The sequence below is a fragment of the Bos taurus genome, chromosome 6, assembly GCF_002263795.3.
Source record: "Bos taurus isolate L1 Dominette 01449 registration number 42190680 breed Hereford chromosome 6, ARS-UCD2.0, whole genome shotgun sequence".
Lineage (NCBI taxonomy): Eukaryota > Metazoa > Chordata > Mammalia > Artiodactyla > Bovidae > Bos > Bos taurus.
Window position 1 is genome coordinate 68,568,569 of NC_037333.1, and position 23,211 is coordinate 68,591,779.

Genomic DNA, 23,211 nt, shown 5'->3' on the forward strand with positions numbered 1-23,211 from the left:
TAGTTATAGGATGGCTAATTTTTCAATCTAGATTTAAAGTGACAATTTAATGTATCAGGTATAAGTTCAGTTCAGTCACTGAGTCATGTCCGACTCTTTGCAACCCAAAAGACTGCAGCATGCTAGGCTTCCCTAGCATGTCCATCACCAACCTTCCCCTGTCCATCACCAACCCCTGAAGCTTGCTCAAACTCATGTCCATCAACTCAGTGATGCCATCCAACCATCTCATCTCTGTCGTCCCCTTCTCCTCCTGCCTTCAATCTTTTCCAACATCCAGGTCTTTTCTAATGAGCCAGCTTTTTGCATCAGGTGGCCAGTGTATTGGAACTACAGCTTCAGCATCAGTCCTTCCAATGAATATTCAGGTTTGATTTCCTTTAGGATTGACTGGTTTGATCTCCTTGCAGTCCAAGGGACTCTCAAGTCTTCTCCAATACCACAGTTCAAAAGCATCAATTCTTTGGTGCTCAGCTTTCTTTATGGTCCAATTCCTACATCCATTCATGACTACTGGAAAAACCATAGCTTTGACTAGATGGACATTTGCTGGCAAAGTAATGTTTCTGCTTTTTAACATGCTGTCTAGGTTGGTCATAGCTTTTCTTCCAAGGAAAAAGTGTCTTTTAATTTCATAGCTGCAGTCACCATCTGCCGTGATTTTGGAGCCCCCAAAATAAAGTCTCTCACTGTTTCCATTGTTTCCCCATCTTTTTGCCATGAAGAGATGGGACTGGTTGCCATGATCTTTGTTTTTTGAATGTTGAGTTTTAAGCCAGGTTTTTCACTCTCCTCTTTCACTTTCATCAAGAGGCTCTTTAGTTTTTCTTCATTTTCTGCCACAAGGGTGGTGTCACCTGCATATCTGAGGTTATTGATATTTCTCCCAGCAATCTTGATTCCCGCTTGTGCTTCCTCCAGCCTGGCATTTCACATAATGTACTCTGCATAGAAGTTAAATAAGCAGGGTGACAATATACAGCCTTGACGTATTCCTTTCCCAATTTGGAACCAGTCTGATGTTCCATGTCCAGTGCTAACTGTTGCTTCTTGATCTGCATACAGGTTTCTCAGGAGACAGGTAAGGTGGTCTGGTATTCCCATCTCTTGAAGAATTTCCCACAGTTTGTTGTGATCCACCCAAAGGCTTTAGCATAGTCAATGAAGCAGCAGTAGACTTTTTCTGGAATTCTCTTGCGTTCTCTATGATCCAACAGATGTTGGCAATTTGATTTCTGGTTCCTCTGCCTTTTCTAAAACAAGCTTTAATATCTGGAGGTTCTTGGTTCACATACTGTTGAAACCTAGCTTGGAGAATTTTGAGCATTACTTTGGCAGCGTATGAGATGAGTACAATTATTCAGTATTCTGAACATTCTTTGGCATTGTCTTTCTTTGTGATTAGAATGAAAACTGACCTTTTCCAATCCTGTGGCCACTGATGAGTTTTCCAAATTTGCTGGCATGTTGAGTGCCGTACTTTCACAGCATCATCTTTTAGAATTTGAAACAGCTCAGCTGGAATTCCATCACCTCCACCTGCTTTGTTCGTAGAGATGCTTCCTAAGGCCCACTTGACTTCACATTCCAGGATGTCTGGCTCTAGGTGAGTGGTCCCACCGTCATGGTTATCTGGGTCATTAAGATCTTTTCTGTATAGTTCTCCTATGAATTCTTGCCACCTATCTTCTGCTTCTTTTAGGTACATACCATTCCTGTACTTTATTGTACCCATCTTTGCATGAAATGTTCCCTTGGTATCTCTGATTTTCTTGAAGAGATCTCTAGTCTTTCCCATTCTATTATTTTCCTCTATTTCTTTGCATTGATCATTTAGGAAGGCTTTCTTATCTCTGCATTCAGATGGATATATCTTTCCTTTTCTCCTTTTCCTTTAGCTTTTCTTCTTTTCTCAGCTATCTGTAAGGCCTTCTCAGACAACCATTTTGCCTTTTTGCACTTCTTTTTCTCGGGGGTGGTCTTGATCCCTGTCTCCTGTACAGTGTTAGGAAACTCTGTCCATAGTTTTTCAGGCACTCTGTCTATCAGATATAATCCTTTGAATCTATCTGTCACTTCCACTATATAATCACATGGGATTAGATTTAGGTCGTACCTGAATGGCCTAGAGGTTTTCCTTACTTTCTTCAATTTAAGTCTGAATTTGGCAATAAGGAGTTCATGATCTGGGCCACAGTCAGCTCCTGGTCTTGTTTTTGCTGACTGTATAGAACTTCTCCATCTTCGACTGCAAAGAATATAATCAATCTGATTTTGGTGTTGATCATCTGGTGAAGTACATGTGTAGAGTCATCTCTTGTGTTGTTGGGAGAGGATGTTTGTTATAACTGTTGCATTCTCTTGGCAAAACTCTGTTAGCCTTTGCCCTGTTTCATTTTGTACTCCAAGGTCAAACTTGCCTGTTACTCTAGGTATCCCTTGACTTCCTATTTTTGCATTCCAGTTCTCTATGATGAAAAGGACACTTTTTTTTTTTTTTTTGATGTTAGTTCTAGAAGGTCTTGTAGGTCTTCATAGAACTGTTCAGCTTCTTTGGCATTAGTGGTTGGGGCATAGACTTGGATTACTGTGATACTGAATGGTTTGCCTTGGAAATAAACAGAGATCATTTTGTCGTTTTTTGAGACTGCACTCAAGTACTGCATTTTGGACTCTTTTGTTGATACTGAGGGCTACTCCATTTTTTCTAAGGGATTCTTGCCCACAATAGTAGTTATAATGGTCATCTGAATTAAATTTGCCCACTCCGGTCCATTTTAGCTTACTGATTCCTAAAATGTTGATATTCATTCTTGCCATCTCCTGTTTGACCACTTCCAATTTACCTTGATTCATGGACCTCACATTCCAGGTTTCTATGCTTTGGACTTCACTTCCATCACCAGTCACATCCACAATTGGGCGCTGTTTTTACTTTGATTTAGCCTCTTAATTCTTTCTGGAGCTACTTCTCCACTATTCTCCAGTAGCATATTGGGCACCTACTGATCTGGGGAGTTCATCTTTCAGTGTCATATCTTTTTGCCTTTTCATACTCTTCATGGGGTTCTCAAAGCAAGAATACTGAAGTGGTTTGCCATTCCCTTCAGCATGAAGTATGCTGAAAAGTAAAATACTGTCAACTTAGATAGACATGAAGATGTTCTCAGGTCTTTCCTAAACATTCTTAGAATTATGCTCCCTTCCTTTAGGATCCCAAATGTTTTCTTACAATGTATTGTCACTAACCAAGCCCAAAGCAATCTCTTTTTTCTAGAGAAGTCAACTCCAAGTACAACTTGGCCAGAAAAAGAAGCCAAGATACCCCAAAGAAATCTGACCAAGGTCAGGACTCAGAGAAAGGATGCCACGTGAACAATAAGAATTTCAGTAGGGGACTTCCCTGGTGCTCCAGTGGCTAAGACTCCACACTCCCAACACAGGGGGCCGGGTTCAATCCCTGATCAGGGCACTAGATCCCACATGCTGCAACTAAAGATTCCACATGTCACAGCTAAGACCTGGCACAGTTAAATAAATGAATAAATTAAAAAAAAAAAGAATTTCAGTAGAATTAAGTTGATGTGAATTTACAATACCTACGGTTTGGCAAATGGTGCTACATCTATCCAGGTTTAGGTAATATTTGGAGGCAGCTGCCTCTGACCAGTGTGTATTCTAAGCAAATTCCCTTCCTCCTTTCCTTGGGTCTCTTTACTACCAAGCTTTTCCTCTCTCCTTCCCTTCCCATCAGCTGGACAGCTTTACTCCCAGTCATGTTGCTGCCTTTGCACTCCAGTTCTGTATGGCACCCCAGTGGGACCATGAAGGGTGAAGGAAGAGGAGTGTCTACCCTCAAAGCACTCTACTGCATCTATCACAGACTCAGGAAAGCCAGCACTGTAGAGATGCGGTGAACTGTGTGTCTCTTTGCACTGGCCAGATCTGTGACCAACCTCTAGCCAGTGTTGAGGACTTCTGGGGCGCTGACTTCATCCCTGGCCTCGTCCTGCTTTCCCTACAGTCATGTTTTACTCTGAGTTTTCCCTTATTCCAACTTTCTTACTTGAAATATCTTAGAAAGAAATCAGGGTATAAATCCTCACAATCATAAATAATCACTTAGCTAGAAGGCAACTAGTGCATTTAACAGGGATAAGATGCAGGGAGAAATGGCAACTGTCGAATTGAAGCTGCAGCTCTCCTCTGTTTATTAATCAAACAGACCATGGCATGCCCAGAGATCTCATATGCAGACGCTCACAAAAGGGATAGCACTGCGCAGAGACACAGAACTTTAAAAACAAACAAAACTATGAGTCAACCTCCTCATCATAGTGCTGTAACACCAAGTTCATTTTTTAAAATTTATCATACAGGCAAAAATACAGAGGTTTGAAAATACACTCTTTTGACAAGGTCATAGGGAAACAGACATGCTCATATACTGCTAGTGGGAGTGTAAATTGTTACAATCAGCACAGAGAGTAATCTGGGGATACCTATCAAAGTTATGAATGCATCTGACCTAGCAATCCCACATCTAAAACTTAAGCCTACAAATATGCTACTGTATGCAAATGAGATCCATAAAAGTCTGTTACAGCAAAAGATTGGAAACTCATGTGTCCATCAATAGGGAGCTGTTTAATAAATGGAATCCATCCACATGAAGGAATGCCATGGAAGTGAAGAGGGGAACTCTGTGCTGATAGGAAAAAGCAAGGTGAGAATAAACTGTGAGTGGAGAAAGCAAGATGAGGAACAGTATGAATAATGGGCTTTTGTGTAAAATGTGCCAAAGGGAATATGAAAGTTTGCACTTGCTGGAACATGCAAAAAATAAACTCAGGTGTGATATACAGAACCACCATGAGCAGTGATCACAACGTGGGGGACTGGACAAGAGGCAAAGGTGGGAGGACGTCTTTTCACTGTATTCCTTTTTTAAAAAGCACAGTTAAAACACCACCACACACACCTACACCCGCACACACTCCCACAGATCAAGAACGGTCTTTTTTTCTTCACTTGTTAAAAATTAATGTTATTTATGTCCAGAAGAGGTTGGAATAAAGCACACGAAAATGTAAACGAGGGCTAATGCTAGGTTCTGCGAGTAGGGGACTCTATTTTCTTCTTTTTCCAAAACTTCAGAAATTAACAGGTATATTTCTGGAATTAAAACAATCCAATATGTATTTTCAATGTTAAAAAAAAAAGTTCACAGAATGGCCTCTGAATTTTCCAAACCCTCCTCCCCGAGTAAACTGTCTTGAGAAATTTTCTACCATCTCAGCCTTTCTGGATATTTAATCTCTTAAACTTTAATCTCTCTAAACTGCTCTCCATGGAGAAGTCCTTTGGCCAATACTCCGCTAACTTACCAAATATTCATCAACTGCTTCCTTAGAAATAGAACCAGTTTTTGGCCAGGAACATGATCAATTGGCTGAAAACTCCATTCTGCAGCCTTTCTTGCTGCTGAGTCTGGAAGTTTTGGAGAATGATATGCAAGGAGAAGGGGAGTAGGACTTCTAGAAGCTTTCCTCCCCTTTCTCTTTTCTGCTGTCTGGAATATGAAAGTGATGGCGGCAGCCCCAGCAGCCACTGTGGAAAACTGAACCATTTCTTGGAGATGCTAGAGCAGAGGGCTGGAAGAAATCTGGGTCAGTGGAGACTCGTGGCAGTACCACAACACAGATGGACTGAATCAGAACCTACATATGTGACAAGACAAACCTTGCATGTTTAAGCCGTTATGTTTCAGCTCTCTGCTGCTGCTAAGTCGCTTCAGTCGTGTCCGATTCTGTGCGACCCCATAGACGGCAGCCCACCAGGCTCCCCCGCCCCTGGGATTCTCCAGGCAAGAACACTGCAGTGGGTTGCCATTTCCTTCTCCAATGCATGAAAGTGAAAAGTGAAAGTGAAGTCGCTCAGTCGTGTCCGATACTACTTGCAACTTAATAAAATTCTGTTACAAAGCACAAAGGGAAGGTAAATAAAAAGCCCACTGCTTCTTTCCTGGAGCTTACAGTTATTTCTTTTATTAGTCTACATATAGTTATACAGACTAACATGGGGCAGAACCAGAGATACACATAGGCTGTCACATTTAAGACAGGAGGGAGTATACCCCTCAACCTACAAAAACCAAAAGAAGGCTGTTGCTCGCCACAAGATGCACCTTCAGTAAGTAGGATGAGTAGTGACCCCAAGAAGAGCTCAGGCATAGGAAAAAGGCGGACCTGTTGTCCAGCAAAAACATTATGTTGGGGCCCCCTCTGTGCAAGGCACGGGGTACCAGGGTGACAGGACTGTGCTCAGGGCCCCAGAAGCCCCTGTGTAGACTGGAGACAGGGAAAGAAGGAAGCATGGAGGCTTAGACATCCCCTTTCTCCCTTGCTCCACTTTCAGCTCAGCCCTGGGGAATGCAGCTCTAGGGAGAAAGGCCCTTTGAGTCAGCCTCCCCTTAAGGATGAGCAAAGATTTGGAAGTCCTATTCCCTTAACACCTTCATTCTTGGGACTTTGTGATCATGGAATGTTACTTGGCAGGGCTGTAAACACGTTTTATTATTTTTTAAGATATGTAGGTAACATTTTTTAGATTGAGAAAAGCAGCCACAAATTAAGTATGGAAAAGTCACAGATAACAGACACATCACATAATCCAGAGAAATAATCAAAGTGCTTTTCTTAATGAACTGCCTCTCATACCTCCGTAATACTTATTTTTTCCCTTGACTGAACTCTCTCCTATGACATTCACATGACATTCTCACAACTGTCTTCTCATGATAGCAATTTTTTAAAATAATTTTATTTTTAATGTTGGCTGTGTTGAGCCTTCACTGTTGCATGGGCTTTTCTAGTTGCAGTGAGGTGGGGTTACTCCCTAGGTGTGATGCTTGGGCTTCTCACTGCAGTGGTTTCCCTTGCTGCACAGCATGGGCTCCAGGGCACGTGGACTTCAGTAGTTGTGGCTCCCAATCTCTAGAGAGCAGGCTCAATAGTTACGGCACATGGGCTTTAGCTGCTCTGCAGCATGTGGGATCTTCCCAGCCCAGGGATCTCTACCCATGTTTCTCTACCACAGGTTGATTCTCTACCGCTGAGCCACCGGGGAAGCCCCAGTTCAGTTCAGTTCAGTTGCTCAGTCGTGTCCGACTCTTTGCAACCCCATGGACTGCAGCATGCCAGGCTTCCCTGTCCATCACCAACTCCCAGAGTTTACTCAAACTCATGTCCACTGAGTCAGTGATGCCATCCAACCATCTCATCCTCTGTCATCCCCTTCTCCTGCCCTCAATCTTTCCCAGCATCAGGGTCTTTTCTAATGAGTCAGCTCTTCGCATCAGGTGGCCAAAATATTGGAGTTTCAGCTTCAACATCAGTCCTTCCAATGAACACTCAGGACTGGTCTCCTTTAGGGTAGACTGGTTGGATCTCCTTGCAGTCCAAGGGACTCTCAAGAGTCTTCTCCAACACCACAGTTCAAAAGCATCAATTCTTCAGTGCTCAGCTTTTTTTATGGTCCAACTCTGGGGGTGGGGATCGAAGCCCCATGATGGCAATTTTGAAATATCATTTTTCATAATTAGATGTGATGGTTATTAAGCTGTTTTATCTCGAGCCCAAATCTTCTCTTCCATGCTCAGTTCTGGGAGGCTGTCCTGCAAACCGTATTTGTGCTTTGCCATCTAGATCCATTTGACTCTGCCCACAGGAGCCCAGGAAGGACACTGGAAGGCAGGGAAAGCAAGCGGGAACCTGCCCCTCTTTGTTATTTCTGTTAGCATCACCCCAGCAATGGCTCCTTACCACTTGAAGCTGCCCCTTCTCTGGTCTTTTAAATCATACATTACCTTTCTTGTTTAAACTGCTTTCAGCTTTTTTCTTTTTTCTATTTTCACTGGTAACCAAAAACTCATTAAATGATATAAGTATGGTTAATTTAAAGATACATGCACCCCAATGTTCACTGCAGCACTATTTACAATAGCCAGGACATGGAAACAACCTAAATGTCCATTGACAGAGGAATGGATAAAGAAGGTGTGGTGTACACACACACAGAGTATTACTCAGCCATAAGAAAGAATAAGGCTATGTGCTGTACACACACACACACACACACATACACACAATTACTCAGCCATAAGAAAGAATAAGGCTATGTGGTGTACACACACATGCACACACACACACACACACACACACACACACACACACACAATTACTCAGCCATAAGAAAGAATAAGGCTATGTGGCATACACACACACACACACACACACACACACACAGTATTACTCAGCCATAAGAAAGAATAAGGCTATGTGGTGTACACACACACGCACACACACACACACACACACAGAGTATTACTCAGCCATAAGAAAGAATAAGGCTATGTGGCGTACACACACACACACACACACACATACACACAGAGAGTATTGCTCAGCCACAAGAAAGAATAAGGCTATTTGCAGCAACATGGATGGACCTAAAGATTATCATACTAAGTGAAGGAAGCCAGAGAAAGACAAATATGTATCACTTATATGTGGAATCTAAAAAAATGATACAAATGAACTTATTTACAAAACAGAAATAGACCCACAGACATGGAAAACAAACTTAAGGTTATCAAAAGGGAAAGGGGCAGGGAGGGATAAATTGGAAGGTTGGGATTAACATATACACACTATTATATATAAAACAGATAATCAACAAGGACCTATTGTATAACACGGGGAACTATACTTGATATTTTGTAATAACCCATAAGGGAAAATAATCTGAAAAAGAATATATATACATATAACTGAATCACTGTACTATATACCTGAACTAACAATATTGCAAACAACTCTACTTCAATTTAAAAAAGAGAGAGAGAGAGAGAATTTACAGTGATTTACGGTCCAGTAATTAGGACTTGGTGCTTTTACTGCTGGGGCCCGAGTTCAATCCCTAGTCAGGGAACTGAGATCCCACAAGCTGCACAGCACAGTCAAGAAAAAAAAAAAAAGACGTTTTGCCACTTAAATATTATATAGAAGGAGATTTCTAAATTCTTCTTTAAAACAACTAAGCACAGAACAACTAAATAACATTGTTCATTTAAAGAGCTCGATTTAGGAAAAGACTTTCTCAGGTTCAAAGCAATACTTGTCTCATGATTCATTAGCAAACACATTTCTTAGTTTCCCCAATCAGGGTTTTAATCATGAGAACTTTTGGCTTCTTCCTTACTTACTTTGGATTTTTTTCTGCCTCAAATCACGTCGCTGAAATCTGACTAGAATGAATGGCTTTGGCAGTAGCTTCTTTTTTTTTATATTTTAAGACTTTGAGTCTTTTTTTTTAATTTATTTTTTCCTGTGCTGGGTATTCTTGGCTGTGCAGGCTTTTCTCTAGCTGTGGTGAGCGGGGTCTACTCTCCAGCTGCTGTGTGGGGGCTTCGCATTGCAGTGGCTTCTCTGTTGCGGAGCATAGGCTCAATACCTGGACCAGGAATCAAACCTATGTCTACTGCATCGCTGGGTGGACTCTTTACCACTGAGCCACCAGGGAAGCCCTGGCAGTAGCTTCTTAAATGAGACTCCTCTAACTGTTATGGAATTTTCTATTCAGCCAGAAGCTACTTACTTCTCAGCAAAGGCCCACAGAAGGGGGTGATGGGAAGACAGATGTCTTTCCCTAGGGCCCTGTTCAGTTTTCCTCATGTGTTAGAGAGGAATAGAGGGGAGATCAGTCGTGTAGTTTGACTTCATGAGATGTTAACGAGAATAATTTAATTTTCCTAATCAAACATTCACTGGCAGTTCATCTTTCAGGGGAGAAGGAGAGGGATTAAAAATGCAGACAGATTCATCCCTATTTCTTGCTTCTGCCACATTCAGTGTGTCCCTGCAGTAGGGGGTCTATGCTCTACACAATCATTCAGACAGACATCCGTGTTCCTGCTGTTGAGCAGCCCCCGCCACCCCCTAGGGCTCTGGAATCCCACATGGAAGCCTTTGCATCTCATCAACTGAGGATGAAAGAGATAGTGTGGAGGGGATGAAAGAGAGATAGTGTGGAGGATTTCCAGGGAGGTTTTTATGGGCTGAAGGTGATCTGTATCACGCCTACCCATTGTTCATTGGTCAGAATTAATCACAAACCTACATCTACCGGCAAGGGAACTTGGAAAATGTGGTCTAAGCATGCCAGGAGGAAACAGAAATAGAGTTTGGGGAACCCACATAGCCTGTCTCTACCACAGACATACTGCAAATCTGAATTGAAATATTAGTTATTTCCTTAATAACTGGCAGGTTGCTTGTGGTAGGCAAAGGATTATTAAACCTCTTTTCCCTTCTGCATAAGAATTTGACCTTTGGTTAACTTTTGAGCTCTGTTTCCCTGGAAACCTGATAAGGGAAGAATGTCAAACGCTAGCCAAGCAAGATTGCTTATGATAAAAATGACCCCCGCTTAGTAAATTGCATTAGATGGGGAGAACTATAAATATTGGACAGAAAGTCAGGGCTTTGGGCTTCTCTGAGTACAATGACTTTTGTATAATTGGCATGTCCCTTGGAGGAATGCTAGAATCATGTCTGTGGAGCTGGTTCAGAGAAAGTGGCTCCTATAGGATATGAGAGCTTTAAGCCAGGAGACTCCTGCCCCCACCCTTCCTTCCTTGTGAGTCTAATTCCTTCACTCCTCAGCTGTCACTTTGGGACCAAACCAAACAGCTCCTGGGTAGCTGCATGGACTGAATCATGGATGGTCACAATGGTTACTCCAGAGGAGAAAAATGCCTGCCGCTGCCTATGAGTGAGCTATGTTCCTATCCTGGGCCGACTGATGCCAGTGGGGGCTATGACCACAGAGATGACTCAAGCAGGAGGTGCAGAATGCATGATGCCTAGGGCGCATGAGACCATTAGCAGTCCATGAAAATGTAATTTCTTTTAAAATCAGAAGAAAAATATGAACTTTTACATGAAAGATAATGTTTTGATATATAGTATAAATAGATTTGTCTCTATACCAATGTAACTGTATAATTACATGTACACAATTGAACATATGCAAATATAAGAATATTCATATAAACACATGAATTATATACTCAACATATATATTCAAATGAATATATTTATAAATTTTATTACATACAACTTTAGTCTCAGTATTAGTCACTCAGTTGTGTCCGACCCTCTGTGACCCATGGACTGCAGCCCGCCAGACTCCTCTGTCCAAGGGATCTCTACACACGAGAATATTGGAGTGTCATGTCCTTCTCCAGGGGATCTTCCCAATCCAGGGATTGAAGCTGCATTGCAGGCAGATTCTTTACCATCTGAGCCACCAAGGAAGCCCCACATAATACTTAATAAATATTTATTCACATAAATATATATATATATATATATATATATATATATATATATTAATATAGGAAGAGAGCCATGAGCCATGAAGGCAAACATGCTTAGGGCCGTGGAGATTGCAATGTGGGCCTGTATGACAGTCTCATGAGGCTAGCTTGAAGGTTTGGCAGAACCTAACGAGACCTCCATGGGTGTTACACGTAAAATAGATGAGGTTTCAAAAAAAACAGAAACTCTCTTTTTGTCATTAAATGGTATCTGTTCCAGAACAAACTGGACTTTTAATATCCCATAGTTAATCAGAATATGAAAAATAAAATACTTGTTTCTATGTCTTTGGTTCCTTTTCATGGTGGAGATAATGTATGATTCAGTCCAGAAGGTCCATACTGACCTGATTCCAACCCTTGAAGAAAGGTTCTGAGCACAGCAACAGTTTCTGACATTACACATAAGTCAGAGACAATTCTGAAAAACCAACTCCAACATCTTCTTAAATTTGGCCACCTGAAGATGGCCAAGGAGATCAGTTTTGAAGAAAACTGTTGTTGCCACAACCATATCCCCTCGGTCGTGCTACTGACCCTGGCCTTGCTGGTTGGTACTGGTGCAGCCAGGGCCTCTCTTAGTCCTCCTGCTGCAAATGCTTCTTTTCTGAAAAACGGACTCTAAACAACCAACTTCCCAGGAGAACTAGACTTGTACAGAGGATATTTACTTTGTTTCAATCCAAGATCACACGGAAAAAACTTTTGTTCAAAACTGGTCTTGGCTTTGGGCTTTGACTACTCCATGGCTTATTTATTTTTATCTTTTGCTATATACTATGACTGATTGTTTTCCTCCTTTCATCTTCTTAAGGATAATGGTTTGCTCTGGAGATTAAAAAGTAGTTTATTCGTCTATCTGTTCATCCATCCATTCATCCATCTATCCATCCCTCAAACCACAAGCAGATGACTTTTACAAAGTTTGTTTTAAGCCTAGTCCCTTTAATTTCAATATAAGGAAATCAAAGCCCAAAGCTATTAATCAACTTGCTTGAATTCACACACAGGCAGTTAGAAGTTAGGCTGCAGGAGAGAGTCAAGCTCCCTGGCCCCCGGTTTATGCTATCTCATGTAGATGCTTTCAAAAAGGATGTCAGCAGGTCTAGAGTTAGGTAGATAGAATTAGGAGGAAGAACAGAGCTTAGCACTTGGAAAAGGACAGCTGGTGGCCAGGGCTGGGGATTGCTGATGAAGAGACTGGGCCTACAGACTGTTCAGAGGCCCTATTTCACCAGGCACAAGATGAATTGAGCCTCCTTGGGCCCTGCAGGTTCTAAAGGCTCTTGTTCAACACGCCAGAGGCACAGAAGATGGTACCCATCTGTGGGACATTTCCTCCAACACAGCACAGCACTTTGAGAATTTTGCCAAAGCCACTCAAGCAAGAGTCATACAGTATTTTGTCTGAAAGGGCTCATAAGCTCCTTGCCCTGAGTCATCTGAGGAACAGCAGCACATCAAACGCTGACATTCAGGAAGAGGGTTAAGCCTCCCATTAAACTGGAACATTTGTAGTAAGAAACGAAAGCAGAAGAAGGCTTGTTATAAAGGCAAAACTGGGGCTTAGGTTTCTGGTTAACAGAGTCTACAGACAAACATGACTTTTCCAAACAAAGGGGTATGAGTAGTAAATTCTGACCATATGCCACAGCTAACGGGAAAGTCAACTTGAGAATGACCTCCTTTCTGTGTAGCCCATCTCCTAACAAAGGAAACAATGAAACTCTACAAAAGAGAACAAAGAGAAGGTCTATTTCGTCCTTTACACAACTGTTACAGCCAGTACTTACATAGCACTGTCTGTGTTGGCTTGTGTCCTAAAAAGCCTTATATGTATCAACTCACCTAATCATCACAGCACTTGTATGAAGGAGCTAATAATAGTGGCTAAGAGGAACTAAGCTCAGAGAAGTAAAGTAATTTCCCTAAGGTCACACAGTTAGTAAGGAGCAGAGCTGGGTTATGAACCCAAAGGCTGATGTTCACCTACATGCTAACCTCCCTCTCACTTAGAATTAAGAACGTAAGAAATACCATTCTGAATAAGACCCAGAGTCCAGGATCCATCCATCCATCCACCTACCCCTTTACCCTCAGGTGGCAAGCACTGAGCTGGGCTCTGTATTTACCAGGATGAGAAAACACAGAAGCTGTCTCCAGCTTTGCTGGCGTGTTCTTCAAGCCAAGAGCTTCAATGGCAGCCTCGTGGTGGACACCATGCCCACTCCCCTGGCTGTGGCAGAGGTACTGGTTCTCTTGGAACCAGGTGTGTAGTGATGTTTGGGGCTCATTTCTACATACCTGGTCTAGATCCCACTCCTCCAGCTCTTTCAGATACTACAGGTACTTAATTCCTTATATGAAATCACATTTTCTTTAAAATGATGAGAGTGGTGTCTGCTTTCTACATCTGAGCTGTGACCAAAACATTTACCTAAAGGGTTAAAGGATGAAGGTTAAATAAGAAGTGCCTCTAGCTAATAGAGTAAAGAGGAGTGGCTCTAAGAGTCAACTCATTTGCATCAGAGCAGGAGAAAAGTACTCTGGGAGGAAGCCTGGGGCTGAGTAGGGCCCCAAGATCCAGGGGAGAGAGCCCAGATACACAGCACTGGGCCGAGCCGAGGCAGGAATCCCTCGCCAGACCAGGTCTATGTCTTCTCTGAGTGCCCCAGGAAGCCCAGGACATCCCAACTAGATGATGTGTAGAAACAGCATGGAGCTAGATAGAAAGCACTAATTTTTCCTAGAGCTGAGGACCGAACTGGGAGAAGAGATGGACGGAAAACTGCCTAGCCAAGGTCCATCTTCAAAGCTAGATGGAGCTGGACTCTGCTTCTAGTCTGGACACCTGTGATTTTCTATCTGTATATATTTTTGTCCCAATGACTCTTCCAATATATGATAAAAATATATGTAGTGCATTCAAGATGTACCCCAAAACACTTATCAGGCACCCATTATGTGCATGATACCACTACAGCACCAGATCAAATCCCTGTCCTCACAGGGCTTACACCTGTGACTTAGTACTTCCTTACCTCTAAAAGATGCTGAAAAACCCAAACAGGTAAAAATGATCTGTAATCCCATCAAAAATTCTTTCTCTACATATATAAAGCAAGAAGCCAGAGTTCCTCCTTGTCCATTCGACCCTTCCTATTCCCCATAAGTAACCATTATACACTTTTCCTAAAATTTTAAATACTTATTAAGTATACATACCCACATACTTTTTATTTTATTGTTTTTTAAAAGAAAATTAGGATAACACTTTACAGAATAATCTACAACACTTTTCACCCAACAGACCACGAACCACTGTTTGAGTTCTCCAAGTAGAACCTAAGGATCCAAATACAGTCCTTGCTGAGTATGTAGAGATCTCACTTTTTGGTTGTATAGCATTTCACTTGGTGTCTGGATTAATATTATTAAATCCCCTCAAGATACACATATACTCTCTGCCTTGCCCCACTTCCACTCACGGACCTTTAGGGGTTTTGTTGAATGAGTTGATAATATTACTGACTCACTATACAGGAAGTGTATGCAACAAGGGAGAGTTCATTTTCCAAAGGCAAAGGCTGCTCAGACAGGGTTCTGAGGTCTGGAGAAATGACCGAGTTGGTGGCAGGGAGGTAAAGTCTAGGAAACTGATCATTGTCTTTGTCATGCTCAAGATTTATAGATAACATATTTATGTGAAGTTGGCCAAATCAGCCAACCATGATGATCAAAAAAAAGAAACTGAAAAGACCTTAGTAATTTAGTGGTTACCTTCCCTTTGTTAATGACAACAGCCACTTGCCTCTCAACAGTCTTTGGTCTAAATTTCATCATGCATCTTCAGTTCAATCACATCTTGTAGAACCAGTCTACACTGCCATATTTAAGACTGGTAATTTTTTAAATGACAAAACTACAGCTGATCAATTATCTGAGTGATTTTATCAGTATTTTTTTAGATCATTGAACAAAGGATGGGAACTTATATTACTAAGTTGAGTGCCAGTTTCTAAGGTCTTCGGTGTCTTGGTGGGTGACTTCATGTACCCACAGCACCATCAGTTAGTATTTCTAGAACCTCCATGAGAACCATGGTGCAGTGACTGGAAGTTTTGTGTTGGCAGCAAACACATGGTCAGGTCTTGGCCACCTGTGTGCCTGTGGCAAGTCACTGCGGCCTTCCTAGGTCTCTGATAATAATACCTCTCTGGCTTACTTGCATGAGGATCAAAGGGAAACCAAATGCAGGGGACTCTTCAAGTATCAGCTACTATCTGAATAAATGGGAGGAAGAACCTGCATGTCGCTAGGTGATCGTGGGTAACCTTAGCTCCTGTCTACATGCCCACCTTGGAGAGTCAGCACCCTGAAGCTGAACCCCTCACTGGATCATAGTCCCCACTAACAGCACATTCAACTCTCCAAGAAAGCCTTAGCAAATAGAGTGAATTCTGTGGAATATTTCCTAGGAAGATGGGAGAGAAGATTCCTTCATCCACTCCACACCAAAACCTAATGAGCTTTTCTGTCAGAAACATCTATTCTTCCTTGAAAGCTCATCTTTGGCCACCAGCAACCTGATCGCTTTCCTCCTTGTCTAACAGAGACTACCCAGCCTCGATGGCTCTAGCCTTTCTTTACCCTTTATCTTCCCATTGGGTCTTTCTGTGCTTCACTCTACGACCCCACTCTTCCCTTTTTCATCAAGTTGTGGTACAGTAATTACCCCATTCATCTTGGATTTTCTTACCATTTTCCAACTCCCTGTTCAAAACATCCTTGTAAGGTTCTCCCACTCTCCTTATAAAGTGGTGAAAGCGAAAGTCGCTCAGTCGTGTCTGACTCTTTGTGACCCCATGGACTATACAGTCCATGGAATTCTCCAGGCCAGAATACTGGAGTGGGTATCCTTTCCCTTCTTCAGGGGATCTTCCCAACCCAGAGATCGAACCCAGGTCTCCCGCATTGCACGCAGATTCCTTAACAGCTGAACCACAAGGGAAGCCCATAAAGTGATGGGGGCATTTTAAATAACAACTGTTTTTGCTGTCATCAACTTTTATTTTCTTTGCATAATATTATTCAGTAATTCTCTTATTCTTAGATCCAGAAACCTGGGCACTGTCTAAAGCCAGCCCCTCATCTAGCACTTACGGACTTGCCTAAGGTGACAGGACAGGTCTGGGCCACTGACAAAGCAGAGCTGACCCCCAGTCCATTGCTCATCTCACTGCATTAAGCCTTGGTACAAATAAATCGGGAAGCTTTCAGATTCAGGGGAATCCAGAACTCTGGACTAGAAGAACCTTAGGTTTGATCTTGAACAAATCCTTCATTTTAAACAGCTTAACATGGAAACTTTTCTTTTAGTCTCTGAATCCTAAAAACACAGCACAGATTAGCTGGTTACTTTAAAACATATGTACTTGCCTGGTGGGTATGATTTCCAGGAACATATACAGACTTGAACTGTTTCATGAGGTTCCGAGCTCCAGCAATATCCCGAAGCAAAGTGAAGAGTTCATCCACAGCACTTTTGGATTTGTGAAATGTCAGATTAATTGAAGAGTCACAGCCTGAAACAGTCCAGAGATATTTTCTCGAGTGAACAAATCTTTAAACAGAGTTTTAATCATGACAGGCTGAGCTCCATGTAACATTGCTGAGTTCCTCTTTTTTTTTTTTAACCCTATTTCCCCCTGGCTGTTCACCAATTGGGCTGTTTCAATCATCCCTGAGCAACGAAACACACTGAGTATAAATGCCTTTGACAGAATTAGAACTCAGAATTGCCTGGGATTGCAGCCACTGGCTTCAACCCCTAGACTGTAGAAGTTTCACAAAAAGAAAGCTCCCTAGGGTCTGCTATCCTTAGAAAATAGCTCTGAGAAAAGAGGAGGAGACACAGAGGAAAATACAACAGAGGACTGTGATGAGCCGCTCACACTTGAATCCCACCAACGGTTTCCATAAAATAGAACAGCCAGAACGAGAAAGCTCATAGAGCTGCTCCAATAACAGAACTTGCTGGGCTGGGCATCTAATGTGCTAACAAAGCATACAGCGTATTTGAAAAGGCAACCATTCAAAGCTGATCAAACACAAAGGGGGCCTTATATGGAGACTGTTCTCGGAAATGGTTCTATTTCCTTTTGAAACTTATAATAGATGGATTTATCTTCTATCTTGTTAGAAGCCTATTCAGAAGAGGAATGATTACGGTAAGTTAGAAGTTCAAAAAATAGAGAAAGACTTGAGATGAGAATTTTTGAGTGTTGAAATACTGCAGATATAGGAATTCATCAATCCCCATATCACCCTTATGAGGCAGGAGCTATTCTTTCTCCTATTTTGAGGATAAGAGAGCTGAGATCCAGAGAGGTTAAGGAGCACTCCCGCTAGCACGCTGACAATGCTCGGCCCATGCTGGCTCAGTCACTGCGGGTCGTGTGTAGGTCTGGAGAGCAGATCTTGTGGCCTCTGTGTCCTTCCTCAAGTACCTGCACGTCTTTCTCTTTATCTGTCTGTTTCTGTGTCTCTCTTCCTGTCTGAGGGCTTCTTCTGGTTAGAAGCATGGAAGTCAGCACTCAGAAACAACACCACAATTGTTGTTGGGGGAATAGTAACAGCTGGGGACAGGTGGAACGATTCTGAATTGTGGTCTCCATAGCCTGACGGGGAGGGGGTGGTAGGGCTGAGTCCCAGTTGCCCACAGCAGTAACTCACTCGTGAATGCCTTCACTACTGAGCTTTCTTTCCTCCCCTGTCTCACTTCCCTACTTCCTGACCACACTGCCTGGGACATCTTCTCAAATATAGTGCTTGCACTCAAACCCTTATCTCAGGAAACCAGAGCTTCCAGGGTGATCTGAACACAGGCAGCCTAGACCTTCCCAGATAGTGCGGTGGTAAAGAATCTGCCCACCAATGCAGGAGGGGCTAGAGACACAGGTTCGATTCCTGGATCGGGAAGATTCCCTGGAGTAGGAAATGGCAACCCACTCCAGTATTCTTGCCTGGGAAATCCCAAGGACTGAAGAGCCTGGTGGGCTACAGTCCCTGGGGTCACAAAAGAGTTGGACATGACTTAGTGACTAAACATCAAGAACAACAACAGTTTATATAATTTTTCATTTGGTCTCTTTCAATTTTTTTGAAAAATGAGGACGATAATGTTCTTCCATTAGGCTGAGAGGGATAAAACCATATCCTGGATTGTAGAGTACTGAAAATAATAAAGTACATGTGGAAGTTGTGGATTATACATTAGAATTAGATTAAGCAAAGGCTGTGTAATTCCAAAGAGGCAGGTTGACTGTGGAGCAGGTTGTTGATAGAAATGTTTACAAGTAAACTGAACTCAAAGAAACCCAACAGAAAAATAAAACTGTCAAATAAATTGTTGGGAAAAAAGTCCTAAATTTACAAATAAACTAAAATTTCCCTGAAAAACAGTTAATATTCTCCACTGTTCAAATCAACTACACAACGGCAACTTCTTCCAAACCATCATCTCGTTCTGATGTGTCTATTATCCTCAAAGCAAGTGCTCTACAATGGATATGCTTCTGGGACACCAGGCCAAAGGGGTCTCATTTTTATCATCTCTGAGCATTTTCATAACTTTATCAATCTTCACCAAAAGCAGGGTTTACATTCAGTTACCCAAACCCTATAATGAAAAGTCATTCACACAAACACACACACGAGAAATGTGGATCAAAGGAGACAAATGATGTGCAAAAGCACATCACCATCTCCAGCAAAATGTTCCTCTGATCACAGGCCTGACCTCCTCCATGTACACTGCCTCCTGCCTTTCAGAATATCTCCTCTGTGAATGCAGCTCATTCAACACTCATGCTGCAACTAATAATAGTTAAAGGAGATGTGGGTGCAAAAGTTATGAAATGGGATGAATTCTTTTTCTGTGTAAAAGCTATAATCACTTAAAGCTCACCTAAATAACCACTTACATCAGGCGCTATTCTAAGGAGTTTATAGATATCAGCTCATTTAATCTCCACAGAAACCCAATGAAGTACTACTATTATTACTCCCATTTTGCAGATGGGGAAACTGAGCCATGAGAAGTAACACGTGGTCACTCAATGAAAGCAGTAAAGCTATGATGCAAAGCCTGTGGTCTAACTCCCAAGACAGTCGTATTAACCACTCCACTCTACTGTCTTCATATGTGCTGGAGGCCACATACATAAAAGGTTAGTAAAGCACTTTTTGTTATTCAGCCACCCAGTTGTGTCTTTTGTAACCCCAAGGACTGCAGCACGCCAGGCTTCCCTGTCCTTCACCATCTCTGGGAGCTTGCTCAAACTCATGTCCATTGAGTTGGTGATGCCATCCAACCATCTCATCCTCTGTGGTCCCCTTCTCCTCCTGCCCTCAATCTTTCCCAGCATTAGAAGTGCTTTTAAAATGGAGTGAGTGGCAGATGCCTTTCTTGGGAAGACTTGGGCCCATCCCTGGGGGTAGATGCTAACAGTGTGGTTTGCAGGTACACCCTGGCCTGTCTTCTGCATCCACACAAGGTGTGGGATCTTGGGATCTCCCAGGGCTGCTGCACACCCTCCATCTGATCTCTGTCCTGTAAGGCGCTATATTCAGTTACTTCTTAGAAGCCCCTGACAGCCTGTTCCATTAAGCCAGCTTATGAGATAACGGTGTTTTGTAAGGGAACGCTAAGTGTACAATTCCAGTCAATTCTCATTTAATCCACTTAGTTTAATAGATAATAAAGCAGAAGCTGATCCTAGGCTTTGGCCAAGCACAATCTGTGTACTTCAGTTGCCTGCTTCTTGATAAGGGAGGCCCCCAACCCCCAGGGCACCCTTGAGTTTGTCTAAAATGGGGTATGACTCATGCTCCTGCAATTCCTTTCTCTGGAGGGCTTGGCGATCTCAGGCAGGGGTCCAGTTACTTCTCCAAGCAACCAAATAGGGCTCCCGTGTCCATGTCTGCCCTCGCCAGGCCCCTCTCACCCGTCTCCACTTACTGAAGTGGCTTTCCTCGGGCAGAGAGAGGAGAGCAGTTTCCATGGCTGTGAGTGCTGCAGGGACCCACAGTTCAGGCAACAACAAGGTTAAAGTGGACAGCAAGCTGAGTAGCTGAGCGATCCTTTTGGGAGGGCTGAAATGAAGCTGAACCCCTCTCTCCAGTCTGCCTACTCCTTCTGTTTGGTTCTTGCATGGAGCAGATTTTAAACTTTCTGGGGCATGGGGAACTTTTTTCAAAAGAGCCTGGCTTCCAGACTTTGGGTTTTATTTCTTAGGTATTCAGGAAAATAAAGCATTTTGCAACAGGAGGCTGCCTTATCCAAAGCTTCAGTTTGGATTAGAGATGTAGCACCTCACCTAAGGAGCTTCCCTAGTGGCTCAGAGGTTAAAGAGTCTACCTGCAATGCGGGAGACCTGGGTTCGATCCCTGGGTCAGGAAGATTCCCCTGGAGAAGGAAATGACAATCCACTCCAGTATTCTTGCCTGGAGAATCCCATGGATGGAGGAGCCTGGTGGGCTACAGTCCACAGGGTTGCAAAGAGTCGGACATGACTGAGAGCCTTCACTTTCACCTCACCTAAGGTCTTCCAACACACACACACACACACATACACACACACACGGAACCTGTGTGGTTGAATAAGCTGGGGAGCATGGTTGGAATAGGACTTGAAATGCCTCCCTATTTAGAGATATTACTCTCTTCACAGCTGTAAAGTTCCCTCACATCCGACTAGGAAAAGCTAGGGTCAAAGAGTATCACTGGAGCCTGGTCAAGAGGCTGTTTTCTTATTTGTACCCAAATTATCCAAAGATGGCCTCCTCATCCTTCTTCCAGCCCAAGATTGAGAACGTCAGGCCCATTTTTCCAATTTGCATTGGAAAATGCAGGGCATTGGAAAATGCCCTCCTGCCTCTCAGCAAACCCTTGGCAGCAGGGGACCCACCTCTGTGGGATCCCCAGGAAGTTAGAGAAAGGGTTGGCTTGGGAGGGCAAGATGGCCAGAAAGGACAGAGCGCTGGGAGGTCATGACCTTCCTCATCCATCTGGCTGTCTGACGTTGCCTTTTCTCTCTTTTCAAACCATTGTTTTAAAGATGGAGTCATTTTTTCATGGCTCTCAATAAAAGGTTGGTAAATGAAAATAAAACAAAACATAATAAAAAACCCAAATAAACCTTAGCGAGTGGTGTCACATCTGAAATCTCTTAGGGAGACTGACTGTGTAAAACCACTCCTGTGTACGGCAGTCCTGGTAATATTTACAGTAGAAGCCCTCCTTTTCAAATGTGCTTGGGACCAGTAGGTGTTAGGAGTCATTTAACACAGGGGAGGGATCATGAAAAATTGATCTCTCTTCCATGCATACACAAATGTATGTATACACATAGACATATATGTGTATTTGTGTGTATGTATAGTTTTGTTTAAAATTAAAACATAAACTATGAACCTATTTGCAGGGCAGCAGTGGCAACACAGACAAAAGAGAACAGACTTGTGAGCGCAGTGGGAGAAGGGGAGGGTGGGTCGGATTGAGACAGGAGCGCTGAAATACACACGTTACCATACGTCAAACAGATATTCAGTGGAAATTTGCTGTGCATGCAAGGAGCTCAACCTCGGCTCTGTGACAACCTAGAGGGGAGGGACGGAGGTTCAGAGGGAGGGGACATATGTATACTTATGGCTGATTCACGTTGTATAGCACAAACCAACACAACATTTTAAAACAATTATCCTTCAATTACAGATAAATTTAAAAAAATGTTAAGTGTCTATTTATTCACTAATCTTTCAAGAAAAGGCCAAGGTCTTTTCTTTGAGTACTGTCTGCTGATTAGAGTTCTTTTTTCTTCTTTTAAACCATTACATACCAGGTATAATTTCTAATTTTAGTCCATTAAAAATGGAACAAGAAGTTGAAGACACCTGAAGCACTATCTGAAAGCAGAATTCTTCTAGATTTTAATCTTGCTTTTTCCTTCAATCTTTCACAATCACCTAGTTCAGACCTAATTCAAAAGCATGTTTAAAATGACTCATCTTTAAATGCTTTTCGAAAGCATTCAATTTGGTTTTCATTGAAACAAGTTTTTTTGAATTCATATTTCCTCAGAGGACATTTAATTAGAGTTTGCAACTTAATAAAAAGTACAATTAGCAAAGGCAGGTTTGGGAACAAACGCAACTGGCTCCTGGGAACCACACGCCTAAACCAGGAAGAGCGGAGATGCCAGGCACAGGCAGGCTGCTTCGAGCTCTGCAGGGGTCACAGTTCTGCGTGAGTCGTTCTGTTTGTTTCACAGATGGATTGCAGGATGTAAGTTATTTGGGTGAATGGGTCATGTGGAGGCTGGTTGAGAACACATGAATTAGATGTACATATTATTTATATTCATTGAATTTATATTATATTGCATATACAGTAAATGAAACATATATATACATACATATTTCTAAGGTCTCATATTTATATTACACAGGCAATGTATTTATGTCATCAATCTAATATTTATATAATGATCTAGGGTGGCTTTTAAGTTCTTCTAACATAAAACAGCCAAAATCTGGGTTTTAAGCCTTTAGATCTTACTGGGCTGATTTCTTTCCTTGTAGGATTCTTGATCTACACCACACGGCAGGGGCTCCTCAGCAGGTGCCGACATAAACATGCTTGGACGAAAGTATTAGTGTGCCTGACCTAACTAAGAAAATCAGGGTCAGAAATACTCAGATGAGGCCAC

At 42.4% G+C, this 23,211-nt stretch overlaps 1 protein-coding gene across 2 annotated transcripts in view; it reads right to left on the reverse strand.

Annotated features, from left to right (window-relative positions):
* The window catches only part of SCFD2 (sec1 family domain containing 2), a 397,062-nt gene that overhangs the window by 29,609 nt on the left and 344,242 nt on the right, over nt 1-23,211 (reverse strand). For both annotated transcript variants that reach the window (NM_001078005.1, XM_015471617.3), the window contains exon 6: nt 16,880-17,025. In NM_001078005.1, the coding sequence (NP_001071473.1) occupies nt 16,880-17,025 (146 nt within the window). The remainder of the gene's footprint in view (nt 1-16,879; nt 17,026-23,211) is intronic.